Source organism: Tachypleus tridentatus, chromosome 7 (assembly GCF_004210375.1).
Source record: "Tachypleus tridentatus isolate NWPU-2018 chromosome 7, ASM421037v1, whole genome shotgun sequence".
Taxonomy (NCBI): domain Eukaryota; kingdom Metazoa; phylum Arthropoda; class Merostomata; order Xiphosura; family Limulidae; genus Tachypleus; species Tachypleus tridentatus.
The window spans coordinates 138,893,437-138,915,101 of NC_134831.1; the positions used below are offsets into that span (position 1 = coordinate 138,893,437).

General features: G+C 33.7%; 1 protein-coding gene across 2 annotated transcripts in view; it reads right to left on the bottom strand.

Annotated features, from left to right (window-relative positions):
* Window positions 1-21,665, bottom strand: part of LOC143256717 (uncharacterized) — a 140,689-nt gene that overhangs the window by 30,279 nt on the left and 88,745 nt on the right. The window contains exons 2-3 of one of the 2 annotated variants that reach the window (XM_076514326.1): window positions 14,575-14,634; window positions 11,792-12,946 (exon numbers count right to left, since the gene is read on the bottom strand). In XM_076514326.1, coding sequence (XP_076370441.1) covers window positions 11,792-12,910 — 1,119 coding nt within the window. In that variant the 5' untranslated portion in view covers window positions 12,911-12,946; window positions 14,575-14,634. The remainder of the gene's footprint in view (window positions 1-11,791; window positions 12,947-14,574; window positions 14,635-21,665) is intronic. The other variant, XM_076514324.1, reaches the window with a different exon arrangement.

Sequence of the window (21,665 nt, forward strand, 5' to 3'; positions counted from 1 at the left end):
ATTTGGGATACTCTTTTACCAACTAATAATAGGATTGACCGTAACTTTATAACTCCCCAACGGCTGAAAGGGCGAGTATGTTTGGTGTGACAGGGATCAATTCCGCAACTCTTAGATTATGAGTCGAGCGCTGTAACGCAATGAGATTTGATGCTAAAAAATGAGATGAGAAGAAATAAACACACTAAGAAAAATGAAAAAAGCAATGAGATTTGATGCTAAAAATGAGATGAGAATATTACAGCTACTTTTTTAAAACCAAATATTTTGAAAATGACTACTTAACATGTGGTTTAGTTAAGCAGTAATTAAGTCAATCTTAGATAATAGATACTTAAAACTTAAATACCGAGAGTAACACAGATGAAAGATTATAAGATATTGTATATTCATAACACTTAGACATGGACCAGTAGGTCCCTGATTGTCCCTGAAAATTGTGTTATGTTATCAAAATAACTTTATCTTTTAACAACAGAAAAAAGGTGAAATTACAATAAACTTTTTGAACGGCCAGGTTATACAGGCATCGGTTTCTTTACAGCTTTCATTAACAATTTATGTATGTTGGCGCTAAAATAAAGTAGGTAAGAGATGTCTTTAATAAACATGAAATTAAGAATTTCTTATATAGAATTAAGTGACTTGAGTAAACGTTTAAAACAACTAATAAAAATCAAGGATGATACAATGTAAACATGACCAATACACGTAGAATACATGTTTTACTGGTCCTTAGCAAAAAGCAACGAAAAAGGTAAAGAAAAACCAGTATGATGGTATGAAATTAAGTTTGATGAAACAGAGGCACAGATCATATCTAAACAACGTTATAACAGGAAATGTAATTTCAATAGGAAAAATACATATATAAGAAAAGCAAATACAAAGTACGAAAAACAAGTGTAAATATATATTTTCGGATAGTTTGCTTTTATTTGGTGTTCTTACATGTGAACTAAATATGGTGTTTTGAGGACTAGATTGTTATATAATTTAATAGACGGCTCAGAAATAGCTAATGAAAGCGAAGGCAATTCTGTTCCATTATTAATAAGATGAGAATTTAAAAAACAGATTTTCAAAACATTATGCCCCTTAAAGAGAGTTAACTACAGACTAGAGAGAGATATCTAAGCTTCTGTTATTATATTAAATCCTCATTACTTTGCATTCTGTCTGACAAGTGGATGTGGGACTGAAAAGAGCAGTGTATTTTGAACAATGTTCTCTACAAATAAGAGAGTTGTAGGCTTGATGAATCTGTTTAGTTCTTATTGTATATATTTGTATATATGCTTGTAATGTATAGTTTTACTTTCGATATTTTTAACAAACTTAATTGTATCACTACAAGCTCAATAAATTTCCAAGAATAAATTAGGAAATGCACGCTAGGATAATAATGAATTATGGCTTGAAAGGACGGTAAGAGTTTACCTTACGTGCTTTTAACTGTCTAATAATCTACTTTCTAAAATTCTCGTATAGCCGTGATTAAATCGTCCATTAAAAGATTAAGTTCAAAAATTCGATATATTTTACAATGAAAAAGTAAAAATAAATTTTTAGGTGACGTAACAATACCATCAGGCCTTGAGAAAACGTACCAAAGATAACAGAAAAAAATCAAATAGCTTATGAACACCAAGATGACGGAAAATGTCTTGTTACTATTATGTCGAACGTTCCCCGCTGGTACAGCGATAAGTCTAAAATCAGGGGTTTGATTCCCTTCGGTGGACTCAACAGATAGCCCGATATGGCTTTGTTATAAGAAAATGTCCACAAACATTATGTCGGATAAATTAGTTTTATTCTGAAGAAAATGAGCTGTAAACGTAGAGGTAAAAAAATAATGAAAGAAAAAGCATGTTTCCTGTTTACTGTTTACTGCTTGTACTGGTACTTTGAACCAGAAGTATAAAGTTAAAACCAGAGTGTGATCTACTTTATTTGAATATTTTCACGTTTAGATGAAAGATAAAAACTGGAAAATAAATGAACCTACATGTATATTTATTATCTAAGAACGACTGACTGAACTAAATTCAACAGTGTATATATCTATATATGCATGTGTTTTTATTAAAACATAATTATCATAAAAATAAAAACGTATCAGTACAAAACACATTTAAAACAGTATTACTTTATTACAGTATTAATTTTTGTTATGTTCCTTGTTGCAAACAATGAAAAATAGCATGCAAACAATAGCAAAAACATTTTGGTTTTAGAGCTTCTTTATTTATTAAGACAGTGGACACACAATCAGTGGGCGTGGCATGGTCAGGTGGTTAAGACACTCAACTCGTATTCCGCGGGTTCGAATTCCCGTCACACCAAAAATGTTTACCCTTTCAGTCTTGGGGCGTTATAATGTCATGGTCAATCCTACTATTCGTTGGTAAAAGAGTAGCCCAAGAGTTGGCGGTGGGTGGGGATGATCAGATGCCTTCCCTCTAGTCTTACACTGCTAAATTAGGGACGGCTAGCGCAGATAGCCCTCAAACAATCCAGACAATCACATGTGTGTGTTCCACATATAAAATATACACTAATCCTACACGAAATATCACAAATCCTATACACTAATAGGAAAAAAAAAACGCCTCGAAAACGTGCTCGGTAGATGAAGATCTTTGAGTCGGTTTTTCACAAAGAGATATATTCATAGCATGAGATTGTTAAATGTTGTAAAATGAAAGGATACAACATTTCGAAGTTTCAGTGTTCTCCATGGAAACGAAAAACTAACTACACATAATCAAAATAAACACCACTACGTGTAAGTTCAAGCTATGGATACGAAAGATATTACAGTTATTAAAAAAAAACATTGTGATAAAATTGAATATATCTCCTGACATCACTAGCACAGTAATTAAAAAATGACTTCAAGACGTCGAAGGCTTAGAAGACAGATCTCGAAAGCAGGTGTTGTTTTCATGGGAACTACGGTCCAATAAACTGAAGAGAAAGTAATTCCTTACGATTACGTACCTGTCAAGTCCATCGATGTAGCTTCGATGGATTTTTGTTGTTTTGGTCAGTTCAAGCAAGCAGTGTATTGTGATGTCATAGACCTGAAACATTAGCTGGTTTATATAAAGCTACATAAGAGGGCTTAGACAACTTTGACATGACTGTTCGGCGAAGAAGGTTGATTTTAATACAGATATATTGTTAAGACGGAAGGAAGCCACTAAAAGCATGACTACTGCACAAATAAGGACTTCACTAACAGTACGTTCACCTTAACCGTTGTTTTCGGTGACCTTACTTAATATACGAGCTATTATCTTTCGTCTACAGTATTAAGAGTTCTACACCATTAAAGTTATTATTTGAAAGAGAGTTTTGAGCAAAATAACCATAGAAATATATTCCAAAATTTTTGTTTTTATTTCATACTTCAACTGCCTAGGTGTTTGAAAAAGAAGTAATGAAATTTATTAAAACAAACATTCAGTGAAGTAAGATTTATCGTTATAAATTATCCCTGTAGGGGTCCATTAATAATTGATTGACATATTTGGAATATTGTTTATTGTTAAACACGAAGCTACACGATAGGCTTTCTATGCTACGTCTACCTCTAGTATAAAAACCCGATTCTTAGCATTATTAGCTTGTCGCTCATCTATCAATGTGCGTTAATATATATGTGTAAATACGGCTCGTTTGGGTTGAGAAAATATTTTACATAGAAAAGCGAACAACGTTTCGACCTTCTTCGGTCATCGTCAGGTTCACAAAGAAAGAGGTAACTGACCGGAAGCTGACCACATGTTTGAAAGGGTTGTGTAACTGAGTGTCGGAATGTAGAGAGCGGTATTAGATGTTTGAATATATAATTTTATTTATTTTATTATATTAATATAGGTATAAAGGCGTTCCTTTATATTGGTTTATTTTGGGTTTAAGTTGTTGTATAAGTAAGGCTTCTTTAATTTTGCATTTGTTTATGTTTGTTTCTTTATTTAGTATTTGAGTGTTTTTTATGGTTATGTTGTGTTTATTTGATTTGCAGTGTTCGAAAACGTGTGAAGGTGACTTTTTTATGTTCTTTGAATCTGGTTTCCATTTTTCTACTTGTTTCTTCAATATAGAAGTCGTGGCAGTTATCACATTGTATTTTATAAATAATGTTGGTGTGGTGTTTGTCAGTGTAGTTTTTACATAGTATAGACCTCAGTTTTGTGCCTGGTTTTTGAATAAATTTGGTATTAACTGGAATGTCATATTTTGTTACTAATTTTTGCCAAATGTTGGTTATTTGTTTGCTGATGTCAGGAATATATGGTATACAGCATACAATGTGCGTTCTTGCGATCAATGCCTTATTTAAACATGAAGACTAAGATAACTCTGTTCAACACATTTTCAGAGTCTATTTTTCTTGTTGAAATAAGAGGAATGTTGAGAAACATACAGAAAGAAGTTCGAACAAAACTCTGACCCTTGCTTGTTAAATTTAGCAGCACCCAGCAGCATACTTTCTTCAGAAATGTGGTGTTTTATAAAACAAAATAAATATACTGCTAGAAAAAACCTGTTATCTGATTAAAATGTTCTTCAACAGAGTGAACTCAATAAAACGCCCTTTACTATTGGCTGGGGTCTTCGAGAAGTTTATTCTCGTCACTAAACGATTCTAGTCACGTGCTATCTGTAAAGGAAACGATTAAACAAACTAAACTTAAAGTTATCGCAACCGAGCGAACTTTTATGGATTTGCTTAATAGCTCCCAGGCAATTTTTACTAATTCAAGGAAAAATTTGTGAAAGTGAGAAAAGATTAAACTAGGTCCAAAATAAATCTGTCACAAATAGGTAAGAACTTCATGGATGCATTGTGTGGTAGTCTTCAGAATAAATGCCACTCCAAAGAAAGAATTCCTGGAAACAAAGGTTCCTTTAACCATGAAAGAGATTGAATAAATAAAAAAAATGAAATTTGCATCGTGATTTTAGTTCAACTTCATTTACATTTATTGCTTCTCAGATATTATCTCACATTTTCGCATGATTATTATCAATTTCGGAGATTTGTTTTTACATCAAGCATAATTATATACTTGAAAGTCGACTTGCACCACAAAATCTCTATGCTGAGAAGTTTTGCCCACCTGTTAGCATTTTGACTTCCCCAAATGTTATGAATACAGATGTTGAATACGTTGTAGTAAACCGAAGTTGAGATTCACCACCACCACATTATTTCAATCCATTTCGCCACTTCCTCTCAAGTTCTGTATGGCGGTCATGCATCTTGACGATAGCCCTGCAGCATAATTTCAATCGCAACAGGCTTCGTCGTAAAGGTACTAAGTTAAAAAAAAAAAAGGTTTCCTAGCACCCGTATTAATAGTCCAATCGCATAAAGATACAGAAGAACTTGACTTGCATGTCTTCTTGTGGAATAGCGCGCATACTCGTTTATTTTACATAGGATGCTCCCAAGACATTCCCTTTTGAACATCGCAAACCTCAATGGAAAAATTTTCCACTTGTATCAAGCAACATTACGCAATGAAATCACGAATGGTCTCTATCTGGGAAAGATTTCTTCATTGAATTTTGTGTCAGTGGATTCTCAACTGTCACAAGACGTCCACATTTTGCTTACAACGGATGGGATATGACTTATTGCAGGTCTTTTTCTTGATAGTATAGTGGTCCAAAGATGATCCTCATTCCTCAATTTTTTTTTTGTTTTTACAAATGTCATTAAATACAGTTAATACCTTCATCTTGGAAATTCTAAATCCTAGCTATGGAAATTTGTTTACGATCTGAGTGTATAAATATTTAGTTTCAGAAAGGGCTGTTACGCACTCTACCTTAAAACGACCATTATTTAGCGGCATCAGACTATTTGTAAAACATCAATGAATGTGAAAATATATATCTGATACTTTGCATTTCACTGCCACTTTATATTGACTGTGGTTGTGAAGCAATTGATGATTCGTATAATGTTAGTTTGATTTTTAATTTCGCGCAGAGCTACACAAAGACTAACTGCGCTAGCCATCCATAATATAGCAGTGTAAGACTAGAGGAAAGGCAGCTAGTTAGCACCACCCAGTGCTAACCCTTGGGCTACTCTTTTAACAACAAATAGTGGGATTGACAGTCACATTATTACACCTCCACGGTTGAAAGGGCAAGCATGTTTGATGTGACGGGGATTTGAACCTGTGACCTCCTTTACGTTAACTTACATCGAGAAAATTATCAAATATGATAAAATAATAAAATGTAACCTATCTAAACGGTAAGATAATTAATTATAGTACCCTCAACTCATTGCTATCTGAAGAACATGTTGACTCCATATGTATACTACCGGGATATATCCCCACAGAGCTCGTAAACGAAAACCAATAGATTACCGCAAATGAATTTTACGATTTTTATCTGTAATAAATCATTCGATGGAAACTCTCCAGCTTTTCAATTCCTAAACGTAGTTGCAACTTCTGCCCCTTGGAGAAAAAGTATACGTCATATTATAACATAATTAAAATCAGAATTACAAATAACCAAATCAACTAACCACTTTGTATGCCTTGGAGCATTTTACCTTTAAAGGTGTTTCTTCTTCAGAAGTAATTGGTAGGCGACTTTTAGTGTTTAACTTTTATAATTATTCACCATTTTAATGTTAGCTGTAAAAGTTGTTAAGTCTCTTGTATGAAAAGTTACAATCTGAAAATATCGAAATAAATTGCTTTATGTTTTCTGACTCGACAATATTTGTAGATTCACTCGTGGGCGAGCTTGAGACTGTCTGGCTTCTCCGGTGATGAAAGTGAAATACTGGGCTCTAGGGTGTAGTGAGTCAGATTTCTTTCTAAGAAAAGGAAATAACCAAGGATGGGGGTGTAGAGAGATAGTTCATCGTGATAGCCCATGGGCATTTCGTTCATTCGGAATACCACCCATGTATGAGCAGGAAACAGGCGTTTCTTTAACGATATCTACCCACCAAATACAATGAAATACAGCAATTTTATCTTACAAAGTTTGAGAACTAAATTATTCTTATCACAATGAGACAAAAATGCGAAATAAAAAAAACGTTAAACTTCCATAGTAATGTTCCAATTCTCATCCAAATTGGTCATAACATCACAATGTATAGAAATAAAATGAAGCGTTGTAAATTTTATAACGTTTGCTTATTTTGTAGTTTTCTTAGTGCAAAGTTATACTTTACACACTACGGGAACTGAGCTCTGAACAGCACTATTGTAATCTTGTAATCTTACAACTAACTCACAGATAACACGGCATGGCAGGTGATAAGAGTGCTCAATTCGTAATTAGAAGGCCATGGGTTCGAATTCCAGTCACACCAAACATTCTCGTTCTTTTAGCTGTAGGAGCGTTATACGTGACGGTCATTCGCACTATTCGTTGTTAAAAGAGTAACCCAAGGGTTTGCGGTGGGTGGTGATGACAAGCTGCCTTCCCTCTAGCATCACACTGTTAAATTAGGGACAGCCTAGATTATTGAAGTAAGATACAATAGCTTTCCATAAAAGGCCAAAAACCGAGCACCTTCCCATCAACAGCTCTCTTACATTTCACCTTTTATTCTGGTGAAAAAGATTGGCTTATTTATTTTACAGCAAAGCTAACTTGGGCTGTCTGCAATGTACACCTCGAGGAATCGAATCTTGAATTTCTATGGTGTAAGTTCATAGACCCATCACAGTTCCGTCGGGAAACCTTTAAGAAAAATATTTGACTTTTCGAAATCGTTCGATTTTGGAGTTTTTTTTTAAATTCATTTTACGTCATCGAGTGTATTGATTCTGTTATCAGATTGAATATATATTAGTGTATTATATATAAAAATTTCGTGCCACATAAATTACATTTTATTTTCCTCACTAACATTTTCAGTCCTCTGGTGGGATAACGGCAAGTTTTCGTTTTCACACATTAAAATCAGGGGTTCGATTCCCCTCGGTAAGCACAGTAGATAACCCGCTGTCGCTTTGTTATAGGAAAAACACACACAGATCAGTATTTTCAAAGAATTAATCCTTCAACGTCAAGGATGCATTTGAATTTCGCAATGGAAAACATTCGTCCAGCTGTTGTTAAAAAAAATAGTTTGTTTCTCTCTCCTTGAGTATTTAGATGGTTTTCTTACTTTTTTCTAAGTGAGTTTTCCTATCCCATCCTATTGAAATACTCAAGGTAGTATTTATTTTTAAATACCAACCACCGCTTCAATTATGTAGAATAGACGTTTAAGCTTTTATAATGTATTTAGTTCACACATTTACATATGTGCACGTATAAGCAGCAACTCCTACATATATATATATCTTTTATAAGGAATTCTCGCTGAAACCTATTACATTTATAAGGCGACATTCTATTCGAACAGTTATTTTAGTGAATATCTAAAGCCAAGATCGTTATGGACAGCTATAAATCACAGTTCGCTGTCTTTTCCACTTGATGCTGTAGAAAAGCCAATATTGAAGCGCCATCTCTGCACCGATTGGTCGTAGAATAATGATCTGCATTCTTTTTGAGAAATATATGGTTCAGTTGTTTCCAAATACGCAGAGTAGAATTACATTGAACGTTTACACCTTTCGTGATCTACTTAGTAATTTTGGCGCTCAGGTATTAGAATGAAATCAATAACAGAATAGAATGTATGTGGATCTTTTATCACACTCCATATGAAACGTCTATTTATCATAACACACACACACACGCATGCACAGTTATGGACGTGTTTTTAGCACCAGAAGGTTCTCGAAAACATTTCGATTTTTTTTGCGGAATCCGGTGATTTGGGCACTTTACTTGCAGTCTGCAGGTCGCGAGATCTAAACCCGTCACTGTGCACGCTCTCCCTTGCAGTCGTAGAGCCGTTACATGCAACGATCAATCCCATTCACTATTCGTTGGTAAAAATACCCCATAAGTTTCCGGTTGGAGTTGTTGGTGTTGTTTGGTTGCTTTCCTTCTAGCTTAACATTTCAAAATTAGGGATTTCTAGCCTAGATATCTCTCGAGTAGCTTTGTGCAGAATTCTACAAAAACAAGCACAAAATATTAAAATAAAAGTGAACTTGTGTGGCACGACTTATAGAGCATTCCTTTCAAATAAGAACTTTACAAGTTTCTTATTTCGTTGTATCTTTTAGTTCATGTATGATAAGTAAAATCTCGTGAGTGACTTACAAAAGCAAAGCTATTTCAGAACCTCTACGAAGTTCAAAGTAGTTCGTTTTCGTTTCTTTCACAAAAATACACGATAAATATAAAAACTGAAATAAAATAAATATTATATTGACTGAATTTCATTCAAATTACATCTGTAGAGATGATCTGTTGCGTTTCGTTAAACTTGCACAATCCTTTTTTTTCTTCATGGTAATAGATCGGAGTCGTCATGAAACAGGTTTTACAAATTACAAAAAAATGTACTTTTCAACTGTAGCTCGTTCATCTGTTTACGATTAATGGATGATTAACATCAAAGTACTCCAATGATTAATGCAATATTCCGATATAAATCCAAATAATGGTGAATCGAGTTAAAACCAAATGATTATATTGGTAATGAAAATGAGTAAAACAACTGTCATGGCCTTTCAACTAATTTCGGACTATACACTTGTCAAGAAAGATGAATGAAGTCACGGTCGTGCTCTTTGAATCAAATTCGAACAATTCGAGGCCAGTGGATTATTGTGTTATCGGCTTTCGAAATATCCCACTCATAAAATACAGCACATTGGGATGAATTGGATTAAAAACAACATTCCAACAGGATAGATCTGATATTGTTTCTTCTAAATGAATAAAAATGACCAAATGTCCTGTGTGTTTACCTTTGTACTTTTTTCTATTCCTTTCTAATACAAAATACGGTAGTAAGAAGTGGCTAATTGAACTATGTCATTATTTTCAGTAATTCTTTGTTTACAGTTTGTGTTCTAAGCATTCATGAAGTGTACTATTTCTCACTGCACATGATCTAAGTTGTTGTATGACCGCTCGTAAGCGAGTATATTACAGTTTGTATAACGTTATTTTCATTATAGGATTGGAAGTATTCGAACCTTGAACTCTGTCGATGGAGACAAAGTCTAAAATCTTTTACATTTTACAAGCCTACCCAATGATATTTCTATTTGGTCAAACACAAGCAGATGGAGGTTTTCTATTGGAAGGTGTATTCTCTTTCAGTTTCCACGGTTGATAGATTTGCGATAAATGTTTTTGTGCAACCTGTCAGATAAATTTTCTTTCATGAAAAATTGCTACAAGAAAATAACCTCGATGATACGACTGTGAAATTCGGAAAAATTCTTGCTCTAACTTAATAGCACTAAAGCAACCATGACAAAATGGTCAGCCAGCGTACTCAAAATATATAACAAAAAATAACTTTTCCATTTCTAATGAGAATGTTACATATTCAGGACTTCTGTTATTCAGTTTAAAGTTATTCTTCTTATGAAATTTTACAGTTTCGTTTTCAAAACATTGACGTTCTACTTGTAGCAGCTTATCGTGTTTTTTTCACGTCGCGAAAGATTGTACTTATTATCTGTGGATTACTTATTTGATCGATTATTGCCTACTTCCCATAACATATTTTACCATGATATTATTTTACGACTTTCGAATATACTGGTTTGAAACATGTGTTAATAATGTCCACATTTATCAAATCATTATAGAATGGACACGAAACAATTTCCTCAAGGTTTTTCTTTCCACTCAAGTGAACGATTCAAGTCAGGTTTTGGTTACGCGTATGAACGTACTATGATATATCTTTAACTAATGTGGAAAACTTATTCCTTTAGAAACTTATAGATTTTTCCTAGTTCATACAGAGAGTTGCTTTAAGAAGCCCCCCAGTAGCTCAGCGGTATATCTGCGGACTTACAACGCTCAAAACCGGGTTTCGATACCCGTAATATGCAGAGCACAGATAGTAAATTGTGCAGCTTTGTGCTTAATTCAAAATAACAAATGTTTTGAGAAAATGATATTTTGAGGTGTGTTTGTTTTTCCATTTATTATAGCAAAATGTTTTGCAAATTCTTTCCTCGAATTTCGCATTGCTCTTATGGTTTTTATATTATAAAAATTAATACGCGCAAGAATTCTTGAATATAGTTTTTTTTTATTTGACCAAGATAATATTTTAAAATCAAAATAATTACGGCCACTAACAATATCTACCATCTCAGTCTAAACGTATAGTAAAAATGTCAAAGTACTGTTATATATTATCGATGTAGAATTTTCATCCAAACAGTGGCCAGGCATCAAAGCGTAACATACAATATTAAGTAAAAGTATCTTTATTATCTAATAGTTTTTTATTTTCCACGCTCTCTTCAGAAACACCTATTGCGATTACTCTGAATCTCAATAGCTAATAAATATCCAGATACCAAATATTAACTGTTTTTGTAAAGATGTTTTATCCTCCAAGGTAAGTCAGTGGTCAGACGAATAAACAAACATTGTATTTATTAATCAAAGAATGAGGAACTACTGGGTTATAATGAAATGTTTAATATATATAATTACAAGCAGAGTCTAACTCGATTAATTTCACAGCACTAATAATTTGAATCAATGGGTTTAAATAACCAGATCTAAAATATCAAATAGAATGCCATAAGTTTTATGTTTCTATAAAGTAAACATACAAAACATATATAAGATGATATGCAAATTATTCTAGTGAAAAGACAAGATCAATAGAACTGACACGTACCTTCCGGACGGGAATATCCGTTTCCATGACGATTCCCATGTCCACACCGTCCTGGATGTAGTAGCTCCAATGAGGAACGTTTAGCACTATAACACTTTCTCTTGTTCTGGTGGATGGGTCTTGGCGAATGATATAAGCATTCCAAGATACGTAACGAAGGTGATTGCGTGGCACGTGATGTAGGTCACAATAGAATAGTTTCAGTTTCACGAGCTCTCCTTCCAGGTCAGATTCAATGCACCATCCTTGTTTGTCACGATCGTAACAGTTTACGGATGTGTTGGGGTCTCGGACTGTGGCTACTTTAGCTTCACTGATTGTATTAGCACAAATCATCTCCACGTGAACTATGAGCAGTCCGCGTCGTGCTAGGTCTGTAACTTGGGATCGGAGGGAAAACCCGCGGATCCGACCGGCAAGATCGGATATTTGGTCTAGAATACCGGAGTCTACCATGCGATCACCTTCTCCCAAAATCACCCTATAACGAACACGACAGGGATGTTCGAACCCGGTAAGACGATTAAGAAAAACCCGTGGGCGAGGTCCACTGTCCAGATCATTTTGACTTCCGTGGGGAAGGAAAGAGATATTCCACTCAAAGTTACCAAATATGAAGTAAGCTGTTTCAAATTTACTGTTCTTTGAATGAGATCCCATTAAGTGGTGCGGGATCTTTATTTCTCCTTCAAAGACAGTTTTCACGTTACCCACAGAGAGTTCGATAAGAAACTCTTCATTTTCATCAGTAAATCGTCGAGTACTTAGGTCTGCCATTGGAATCCATTTGTTAGTACCGTGTGCCGGATGGTCCACGCTGAAACAGCTCTGTTTCTGTGCTACGATCTCGTTTTTACTGAAATGTTCTCTGTTCAGTAGAGTGAAAGAAAAGTCTGTGTAACACTTAGTTCCCATTGAAGGATTGCGAAGAATCAAGAAAACGCCAAGAAGTTTTTCAGACCGTGTAAATGTTATGGCCCACCTGTGGTACCCAAAGATGAAGTCTTTGGTAGTAGGATCTCGGTGTAAGTCACGCGCTACGGACCGTGTGACAATAAACGTGAAAATGCCGGTATTCGAGCGGTCGTTCAGTTTGGTAAATCTGTACAGAAGTGCCATATTCAGAGTTGTAATGTGGACACAAGTAAAGCGTGGCTAAAGAGAAAAAAAATAACAGAAAACTGAAGTTCAAAGTTTCGGTAAAGTCGTTTTGAAACAAAGCTTTACATTAAGACAGATATTATTTGTTCAGTGACACTATACTGTATCTACACAACACATTAATATAAAAGAAACAGATACAAGCTACTCCTATTCAAAACAGAAAAGTCATAGAACACAATATATTTCTAAAAGTACAACACTGGCGTAGAAACTGGTGATCATGGTTAACACGCGTGGTAACACAAAATATTCTTTGCACTTTAAGCTGTAAGTACGTTATAAAAGGAATAGTAAATATCACTTTATTAGCATGAATGGTAAATGGTAAGATTGGTTACTTTCTCTCTAGGCTAGTAGCTCAAAATCAAGAAGATGTAAATAGTTTTAATACGTTATAAGTTTGAAATACAAATACGATGTTATGAACGTCTGTAGTGTTTAACATTACGTTTAGTTTATGCGTTACATTCAAACATTTACATGATATATGTGTGACTTTTTCTCTTATCTATCCGTGTGATTATTAATAATCGCCTTTTAAAAACAAAGTTTTGCAGGTGTTTTGCCTATGTAAGATTAACCGCTGTCTGAATGTATTTTTTGAAGATATAGCTTCGTGGAATGATTAAACTTTTGAATGACGACAACTCTACAAACATACGGCTTTGTGGAACGATTCTGTTCATGGGAAGATGGAACAGAAACACGAACATTAATACATACACCAAACTAGTCGAGTACATATATTAGTTTTATGCAGGAATACATGTGTTATTGTAGAGATAATATTTTAGTATTTAATTACATTTTCATTTTAACTCTTTTAAAGATATGTGTGGGGGTATTTCTATGATAATTCGCTCTTCTTTGACGTAAATATGATCATATAATTACTATTAATATCAATACCGGAGATAAAGTTATTCATAGTTTTTAGGTAGCCATTTAGCAAAGGTCATAGCTTTCATAGCTTCTCGTGTTCATCACAGACTATAGTGCTAATTAATTTCCTTCTGTTAATACTGACGTAATGAAAGAAAAACATTATAGCAACACTTTCAGCTGTATGGTAGTCACTTAACTCATTGCAGTTTGTTTGGATTGTGGCTGCTCGGTCATTTCACAAGTTCAGTTATCAGTTGCATTTGATGTATAAAAATAAATACATTTTACAATCACAACTCAATGAATACTTTGCTTCTGTCATTTGGAACAGTACGTTTGACGTAAGTTAACTCTTAGTGTTTAAGCTACTGTAATTCTGGTTCTTATAATTAGATATTGGAAACTCTTTCTTATTAAAATAAGATATGAACGTTACACAACTAATATATTATTCATTTTTATTGTCTAATTTCATCAAGTATATCATAATTACAAACTCTTACCATCGTTCGCTGTGCAAAGAAACTGCATTTAAAGATATGAACACTTTTTACACATAATAATAATTACACTGATGATATATCAAACATATTTATTAAAATACGCACATGGTTATTTGTCTTAACATAAATGTACTACAGTAACACGACATAAATCGTGTGTGTTATCATAAAGTAAAGACCCTTTCCATAAGATTCCCCGCTAGGACAGCAGTAAGTCTAGGGATTTATAACCTTAAAATGAGGTGGTTCGATTCCCGTCGGTGGTCACAGCAGATAACCCGAGGTAACTTGCTAGAAGAAACAAAAACAATTTTTATTTATTTCACAGATACTTTTGGACATTGATTAGAAAAGCCAATACTGTATCAGAAGAAATAAACAAATGTTTAATTTGATTTATATTACAACAACACAGTCATGCAAAAATGTCTCAACTTGACAGTAGTTTAGATGGGAATTGTTTCATAAAGCATATACTTTAATGAGTGAAGTGCATAAGTCACGAAAAATGTCAAAATCACGTATCTAGGACGACAGAATTATAAGTTTTGCGAGACAATGTATGGTGTTGATTCTTCAGCTAATAAAATATCAATAATTTAAAGATGCATAAATTTTTCTTTTATTCTTAAGCACAAAGCTATGCAATGAGATATCTGTGACATTCTCACAGTGGTTATTGAAATACAGTTTTTAATGTATAAAGCCTCCCCCACACACTTGCCATTGAAATACTGGGTAGGACGGAAATGAAAAATCAGTTAATTTTTATTAAACATCAGTTGATACGTGCAGATGTACGATGTATACAGCGTTCCTAGTGTATTCTTGTAACTAAGTCCTGTTCACAAGCCACGCAAAAATGTATAAAAATATACTTTCATAGTGCAGTTGTTCCAGGTTATTGAAATATTACGTAATATCAAACTGCTGCTTATGAAATGATCGATTTTCATGTTTAAATTTGAAATTCGATTATTAGTGGCTGAAAGAGAAGCATTTATCAAAGTAATATAGTGTATCATTTGGTTCGTTTCAAGTTCACTTTATGTTTTTTTTTATTTCAGAATCTAAGCCATATTTATATTTACTTTTGTCACCATAAAATTGATATTCGTGTAATTTTATTGTATGAGTTCAAGTTTGGTCACAATAAGGCTAGAGCAGCTCATAATATCAATCATGCAAATGGTGATGGCACAGCTAATGACCACACAGCAAAGCGCTGGTATAGGAGATTTCGCTATGGTGACACAAGCCTTGAAAATGATTCTCGGGGCCATCCGCAGACAGCCAATGATGAGGAAGAATTGAAGACCTTGGTTGAATCACATACCCGCCAAACCGTGGAAGAACTTACCTATAAACTTAATGTTTATTATTCAACAGTTTTCCGACATCTGAAAGCAAGTGGTAAGGTAAAAAAGCTCAACAAATGGATACCTCACGAATTGACTGAAAACCGTTAAATAAGACCAGTTGAAGTTTGTTCCTCATTCGCAACAAAAATCGCCCGTTTCTCCATAGAACTGTCACCTATGATGAAAAATGGATTAGTTACGACAATCGGCGACAATGAGGACAGTGGTTTGACAATGAAGAAGCACCTAAACTAGCTCTTCACCCTAAGAAGGTATGGTCAGTGTTTGGTGGTCGTTAACAGATGTGATCTATTATTCATTCTTCAAAACCAGGAGAAACAATCACAGCAGAAAAATATTGTTGTGAACTTGAAATAATACATTAAAATATGTCATGAAAACATCCAACAATGGTCAATCACAGTGGATCCATTCTGCTTCATAACAATGTTAGACTTCATGTTTCATGCATTACTGTTCAAAAATTAAACAAACTTCAATAGGAAACCTTACTTTATTCACCATATTCACCAGATCTTTCGCCTACAGATTGTCACTTTTTAATCATCTGGGCATTTTTAAAGGAAAATAAAACGTTTGCAAACCAAACCTCAAACGAAAGTTCCTTCGAAGGCTTCATTACATCAAAAGACATCAAATTCTTTAAAGATAGCATTTATAAATTTGCAACTCGTTAGCGGAAGTATATTGAGTCCAAAGCAACTTTTGATTAAATAAATTAAACAATAAAATCATGTTCTTGTTTGACATTTTCCTTTAAACTTCCGACATTTCATATGCAACGACCTAATAGTATTTATTATTTTGAGACCCAGCTGTGGAAAATTTCACCTAAAATTACAATAATATTAAGCTTTGCTAATTTAACCATTTAGACAAGTAAACTTCTGTAGGTAAAGATTATTGTCATTTATAAGGTGTAAATGGAGATAATAAGGTATCGCGAAGTTTTTTACAAAATATTCGGTTAATTAAAATCACTTTCATTTACAAGTGTCAGCTCCAAATGATTAACAAGAGCTTACAAGGTTATATAGACGAGCCTGTGTATTCGAAACTATTATCACTTACAAGTGACGACTCTATACGACTAGATCTCACAAGGTTATCTAGTAAAACTTGTATTCCTAATGGAAATCCATTAGATGTTTAGAAATTAGTTTTTCTGAGAGTGCATATTTGCAATACTGTGTTCAGGAGATTTTGTATTTCAAAGCATTATGTGTAAATTATGTCTCACATATCACCCCAATTATTAATGATATTGCAAGCTGCGCGTTGAACTGTAGAATTTAAGACATTTTTTATAAAGCTGATCTCAATTTAATTATTTTTATGTAAATACTGATTTTATATTAGAATATCTTAAGACTTTATATAACTATCCTCCAGGATGTGACAAACTCCACTTCATTTCTATTTACTTATACAACGTTGTGCAAAGATGGGTGTGTGTTTTCTTATAGAAAAATGTCCAATAAACAGAGTAAACTGATTCATGCTGGACCACGTTTTATTATAACTGGATTTTCATTTAAAATAAGGTAATGTTGTTGTAAGGTAGTTATATGAGGTGTAGGTATGTTTTATTATAGCAAAGCCACAATGGACTTTCTTCTGTGTTCTCCAAGGTGTATTGACCTATAAATTTAGCGTTGTAAATATTAAGACTTACCGCTGTCTCACTGGGGATTATATAAGGCATTTTGCCAGTAATAAACACATGTAAAGAATTGATCTCATGTATTTGTTTTAGCAAAAGTTTACTTCAGTTAAAAATCTCACACAAATTAAATGTTTTTCTTTATTTTTAAAATCTTACACAAATCTTTTTTTCCTTATTTTTCGCATTAGCTTAGTTGTTTTTTCAATGATCTTAAAGAAATTTGAAAACTTGAAATATTATCGGATTGTTATGTTTGTTCAAAATGACTAATCGAATAAATGATTCTAAGAAATTATGAGTGAAAGCATAGAATGACTTATAACGATATGCTAACCACACCATATTTGCCATAACCAATATCAACGAGGCTAATCAGGCCAGCTGGGATATGATGAACAAAGCAGTAGTTGAGACGATATATACGTCATCAAATTGCACGAACCACAACTGTTACGGTGTAAAGTAAATTAATTTGATGAAATGTATTTAAGGAAACATTTAAATAATTCAAAAACCACAATATTAATGCGAGCATGAATAATATGTTTGTTATTTATGCACTTTAACACCAATTATTTGTTATTATTATTCGTTTTTCCTTTACTTTCTTCACCATTCAAAATAAAGGTACAGGTGAAAGTTAAAGATCCAGTTTCGGAGTTTAAGAACTACTTGCTTGAACTACTTGGCAAGTCACCCTCAACATGTTACATCAACTGTGCTTTCTGAAAGTTATTAAATCTCTGGATGTGAATAACAGAAGTACCGTCAACCATGGTCTTTACCTATGCACTTCTAAAACTGAGTTTATGGAACTCTTAAAATGAAAGTTTGATGCAGGTTGTAAAGTAGCTATAACACACTCATTTCTATCCAAAAAGTTTAAGAAAGACCACTAAGCCTTCATTCAGTAGTTTGTTATTAGAAACGTGAATTGTGGGATGGGGTCATGGGTCATTTTATTCAGAAAATAAGGACGGGAACAAGGAGCGTTACGTTCAGTCACACGTGATTTTTTTTTTTGGTCTACAGACCAATGGTGAAGAATAGAGCACAAATTAAACCTAAATAAAAACAATTCTGAGATGAGGTTTTAAAGATATTTTTATCACGTAAGTCTTGCTTTGAAATTACGTAAATGTTCCTTTACAGTTGTATTGTGAAACATGTACTTGATGTGCCACAATTACTGCTATTTTTCAATGTTAAAAATTTACATTTTTGGTAGAATATAGAACAATGGATTTTGTGGTGATGGAGAATGGCTGAGACAACTAACGAAATTTAGTTGTTTTAACATATGCAAATCAAATGAGACATACAATATGACTTTCAGTGTGATTTGTTCTAATATGCCATACACAAATGCTTTTCCTTCTGGAGGCAATGTACAGAAATAAGTAAGCAAACAATTATTCTATTTATTATAAATGGAAAATAGGTTTATGTCGTCCTTCTTATATGTAGCTTTGAGTTGTATGAATATATATTAAGCGTAAATGTAAAAACAGAGTGCCGCTTGTTCAGTTGTATGAATAGGCTGATTCGTCCAATTAAGAAAATGCTAGGTTTTTGTTCGACGTCTTGGTTAGGTTGAATCTGCGAGACTTTATTTATTATTCAAGAAATAATTCTGCCATATCTAAAACTACAGTATGCCTGGGCATGTGCCACTGTATACTTTTCAAGGTAAATTATATTTTTGCAAAGTTGAAACATCGCCAGACTGTAATATCTCTCGATATTTTATTTACGCAGTTCGTGCATTTGTTTACATAGTGCGCTATAAGCAATAACAAAAAAACACAACAGCTTCAACGATACGATTTATTTTCATGTTTTACAATAAAAGTTTTTTAAAACAAGGAACATGCGTGCTGTTGTATTGGAAAAGAAGCCTGCTCTAGAATAACTATTCACTCTCTTTTTGCTTAACATGAGCATTTTAGTTTCGTGACAATGGTATTCTGTAAAATAAAAAAATAACAGCAACGTAAGGTGCGTGCAACTCTAGACAAACACATGTTTCATTTGTTTAGATATCAAGAACGTAGTTGTGTGTTTCTTAGTTCTTTAGGAACGAATGTTCAATGTTGAAGAAAAGTACATAATCCTAGAGCAGCACGTCGTGTTTATTTAATGGACCTTCCTTCTGTGACACATGTCCTCCCCTCTTCATAAAAAGGAATATAAAGTTCCTCTTGCAGAAGCAGAAGTGTTTTATAAGCGGGTAAGTGGAGGCAGAATAACGACATGAAGCAGTATTCAGGTAATTATTGAAACTGGAGGCAGAAATAACTATAGCACAGGCAGTATTTGGACATGTATTGAGATTTGAGTCAGAACAACGACAATTCATGTAATATTCAAGCAGGAATTGACGCTTTAGGTAGAGCAACGATAATGCAGGCAGACATTGATAAAATCAATTAATTAGACATTTTATAAATTTTAATGGCATCTGTTTACAGAAAACGGGAAATTACAGTTGTGCACTAACTTCAAGCAAAACCTCACATTGCTGTTATTACTTGTTAAAGTTTACCTATCCATAATAGGGCAAAATGTCTTCCTCGCTATCACCATTAGAATAAATATTATAGAAGTTGTTTGAGGAAAGACCTCCGTGTTTGTATAATAGTTCTGATCTAGATATTACTATTGAAATGCACCGGTACTTAAAAACATCGATTTCTAGGCATTTTACTTCTCTGCAAACAATAGTCTTCATGAAGTTCAAGTAACACGATAAACTGTATTTCAGTATCTTGTTTACCGTCATTTACTGAGGCCTGTTTAAGTCATTTAATAAAATAAATAAAATAGCTCGTATTACCAAGGCTCTTTGAAATAATTTGTCTGGTTGCATGCAATCTCTAAAATACCTTATCGGATATAAACAGCACGTTCCTTTTTGCTATTTTTACTAATCATAATAAATATACATATATTTTCGAAATAAATCTCGTAACGTTATTATAAAGCAAGCATGAAGCAGTGAAATGGTCTAATATGAAGAATATCAGAAACTGGACTCGTACTAATCTAATTTAATCCAAATCTCTTGGAGTAAAGAAGAAATCGAGCAAAATATTACTAATTGTTTTAACAATCTCGCTAGTGCTCTGGCTCATTTAAATATAATTGCTTTGCAATTATTCTGTGCATCTTAAAGGTATTAAACTAAGTATTAAATATTAATTTTAATTTAATGTCAAAAGATAGATTTATATGGTTTTAAAATAGAACACATAATAGCAAGAGTAGATGTTAATTAACCAGACTTATATATACATCAAAATCGTGTTCGTGAAAAGTGAGAGCTAAATAACATTAAATATTTTCTAAGCTTGTGGGATTCTACAAGTTCCACGCTGGTGCAGCGGTAAGTCTAGGGACTTAAACCGCTAAAATCAGGTGTTTGACTCCTCTCTGTGAACTCAGCAGATAGCTCGAGTGGCTTTGCTATAATAAAACAGACACAAACACAGGGATTATTTAAATATATATATATTTAGGTAAGTGAACTGAATATAAAATAAAAACGTACAACAACTGACGTAAACATGTGCATTTGGCCACAACTAGCATAGAATAAAGTTGTATAGCCTCAAACATAGGAGTATTTCCGATTGAAAGGTTTTAAACAGAAGTCTTGTGTTTGATTAAACATTCCATTGTGGAAGTTCTTTTCGAAAATATAAGGGCTGCTAACTGTTTAGTTTTTCTTTTACTGAAATTAGGACACGTAGGTAGTTTTTTTGCGCAGAATTCCTCACTAGGCTATTTGCTATTGCGTCCATTAAGGTGAACCCAACTCCCATTATTAGCGTTGCGAGCTCCTCAAGATCACCCCTAAATCACCGACGGACTTTAGCTAAAGCACAGAAATGTTAGTCTTTCTTTCTTTGTTTGTTTCAAGTTAAGCACAAATCTACAAAATGGGCTATACGTGTTTTACACACCATGGATTTCGAAACCCGGTTTCTAGTGGTAAAAGTCCGCAGAAATACCACTGTGCCAATAAGTGGCAGAAATGGTAGTTAACTACGATCTCATCGCTGAACAGCCGGTGGACATTAACTAACGTATAAACATGTTAACAAACTGGGATCTTACCACTAAGCCACTGACGAACATTAGATAAAGCATAAAAAAATGTTGTACGTCAAACCATTAAGGAGTTAACTGAAGATGTATCTGTATTTTAATAGATATGTAGTGTTGTTCATACAACGTGTCGGTCAATACCATCATTTAAGCATTATTAACTG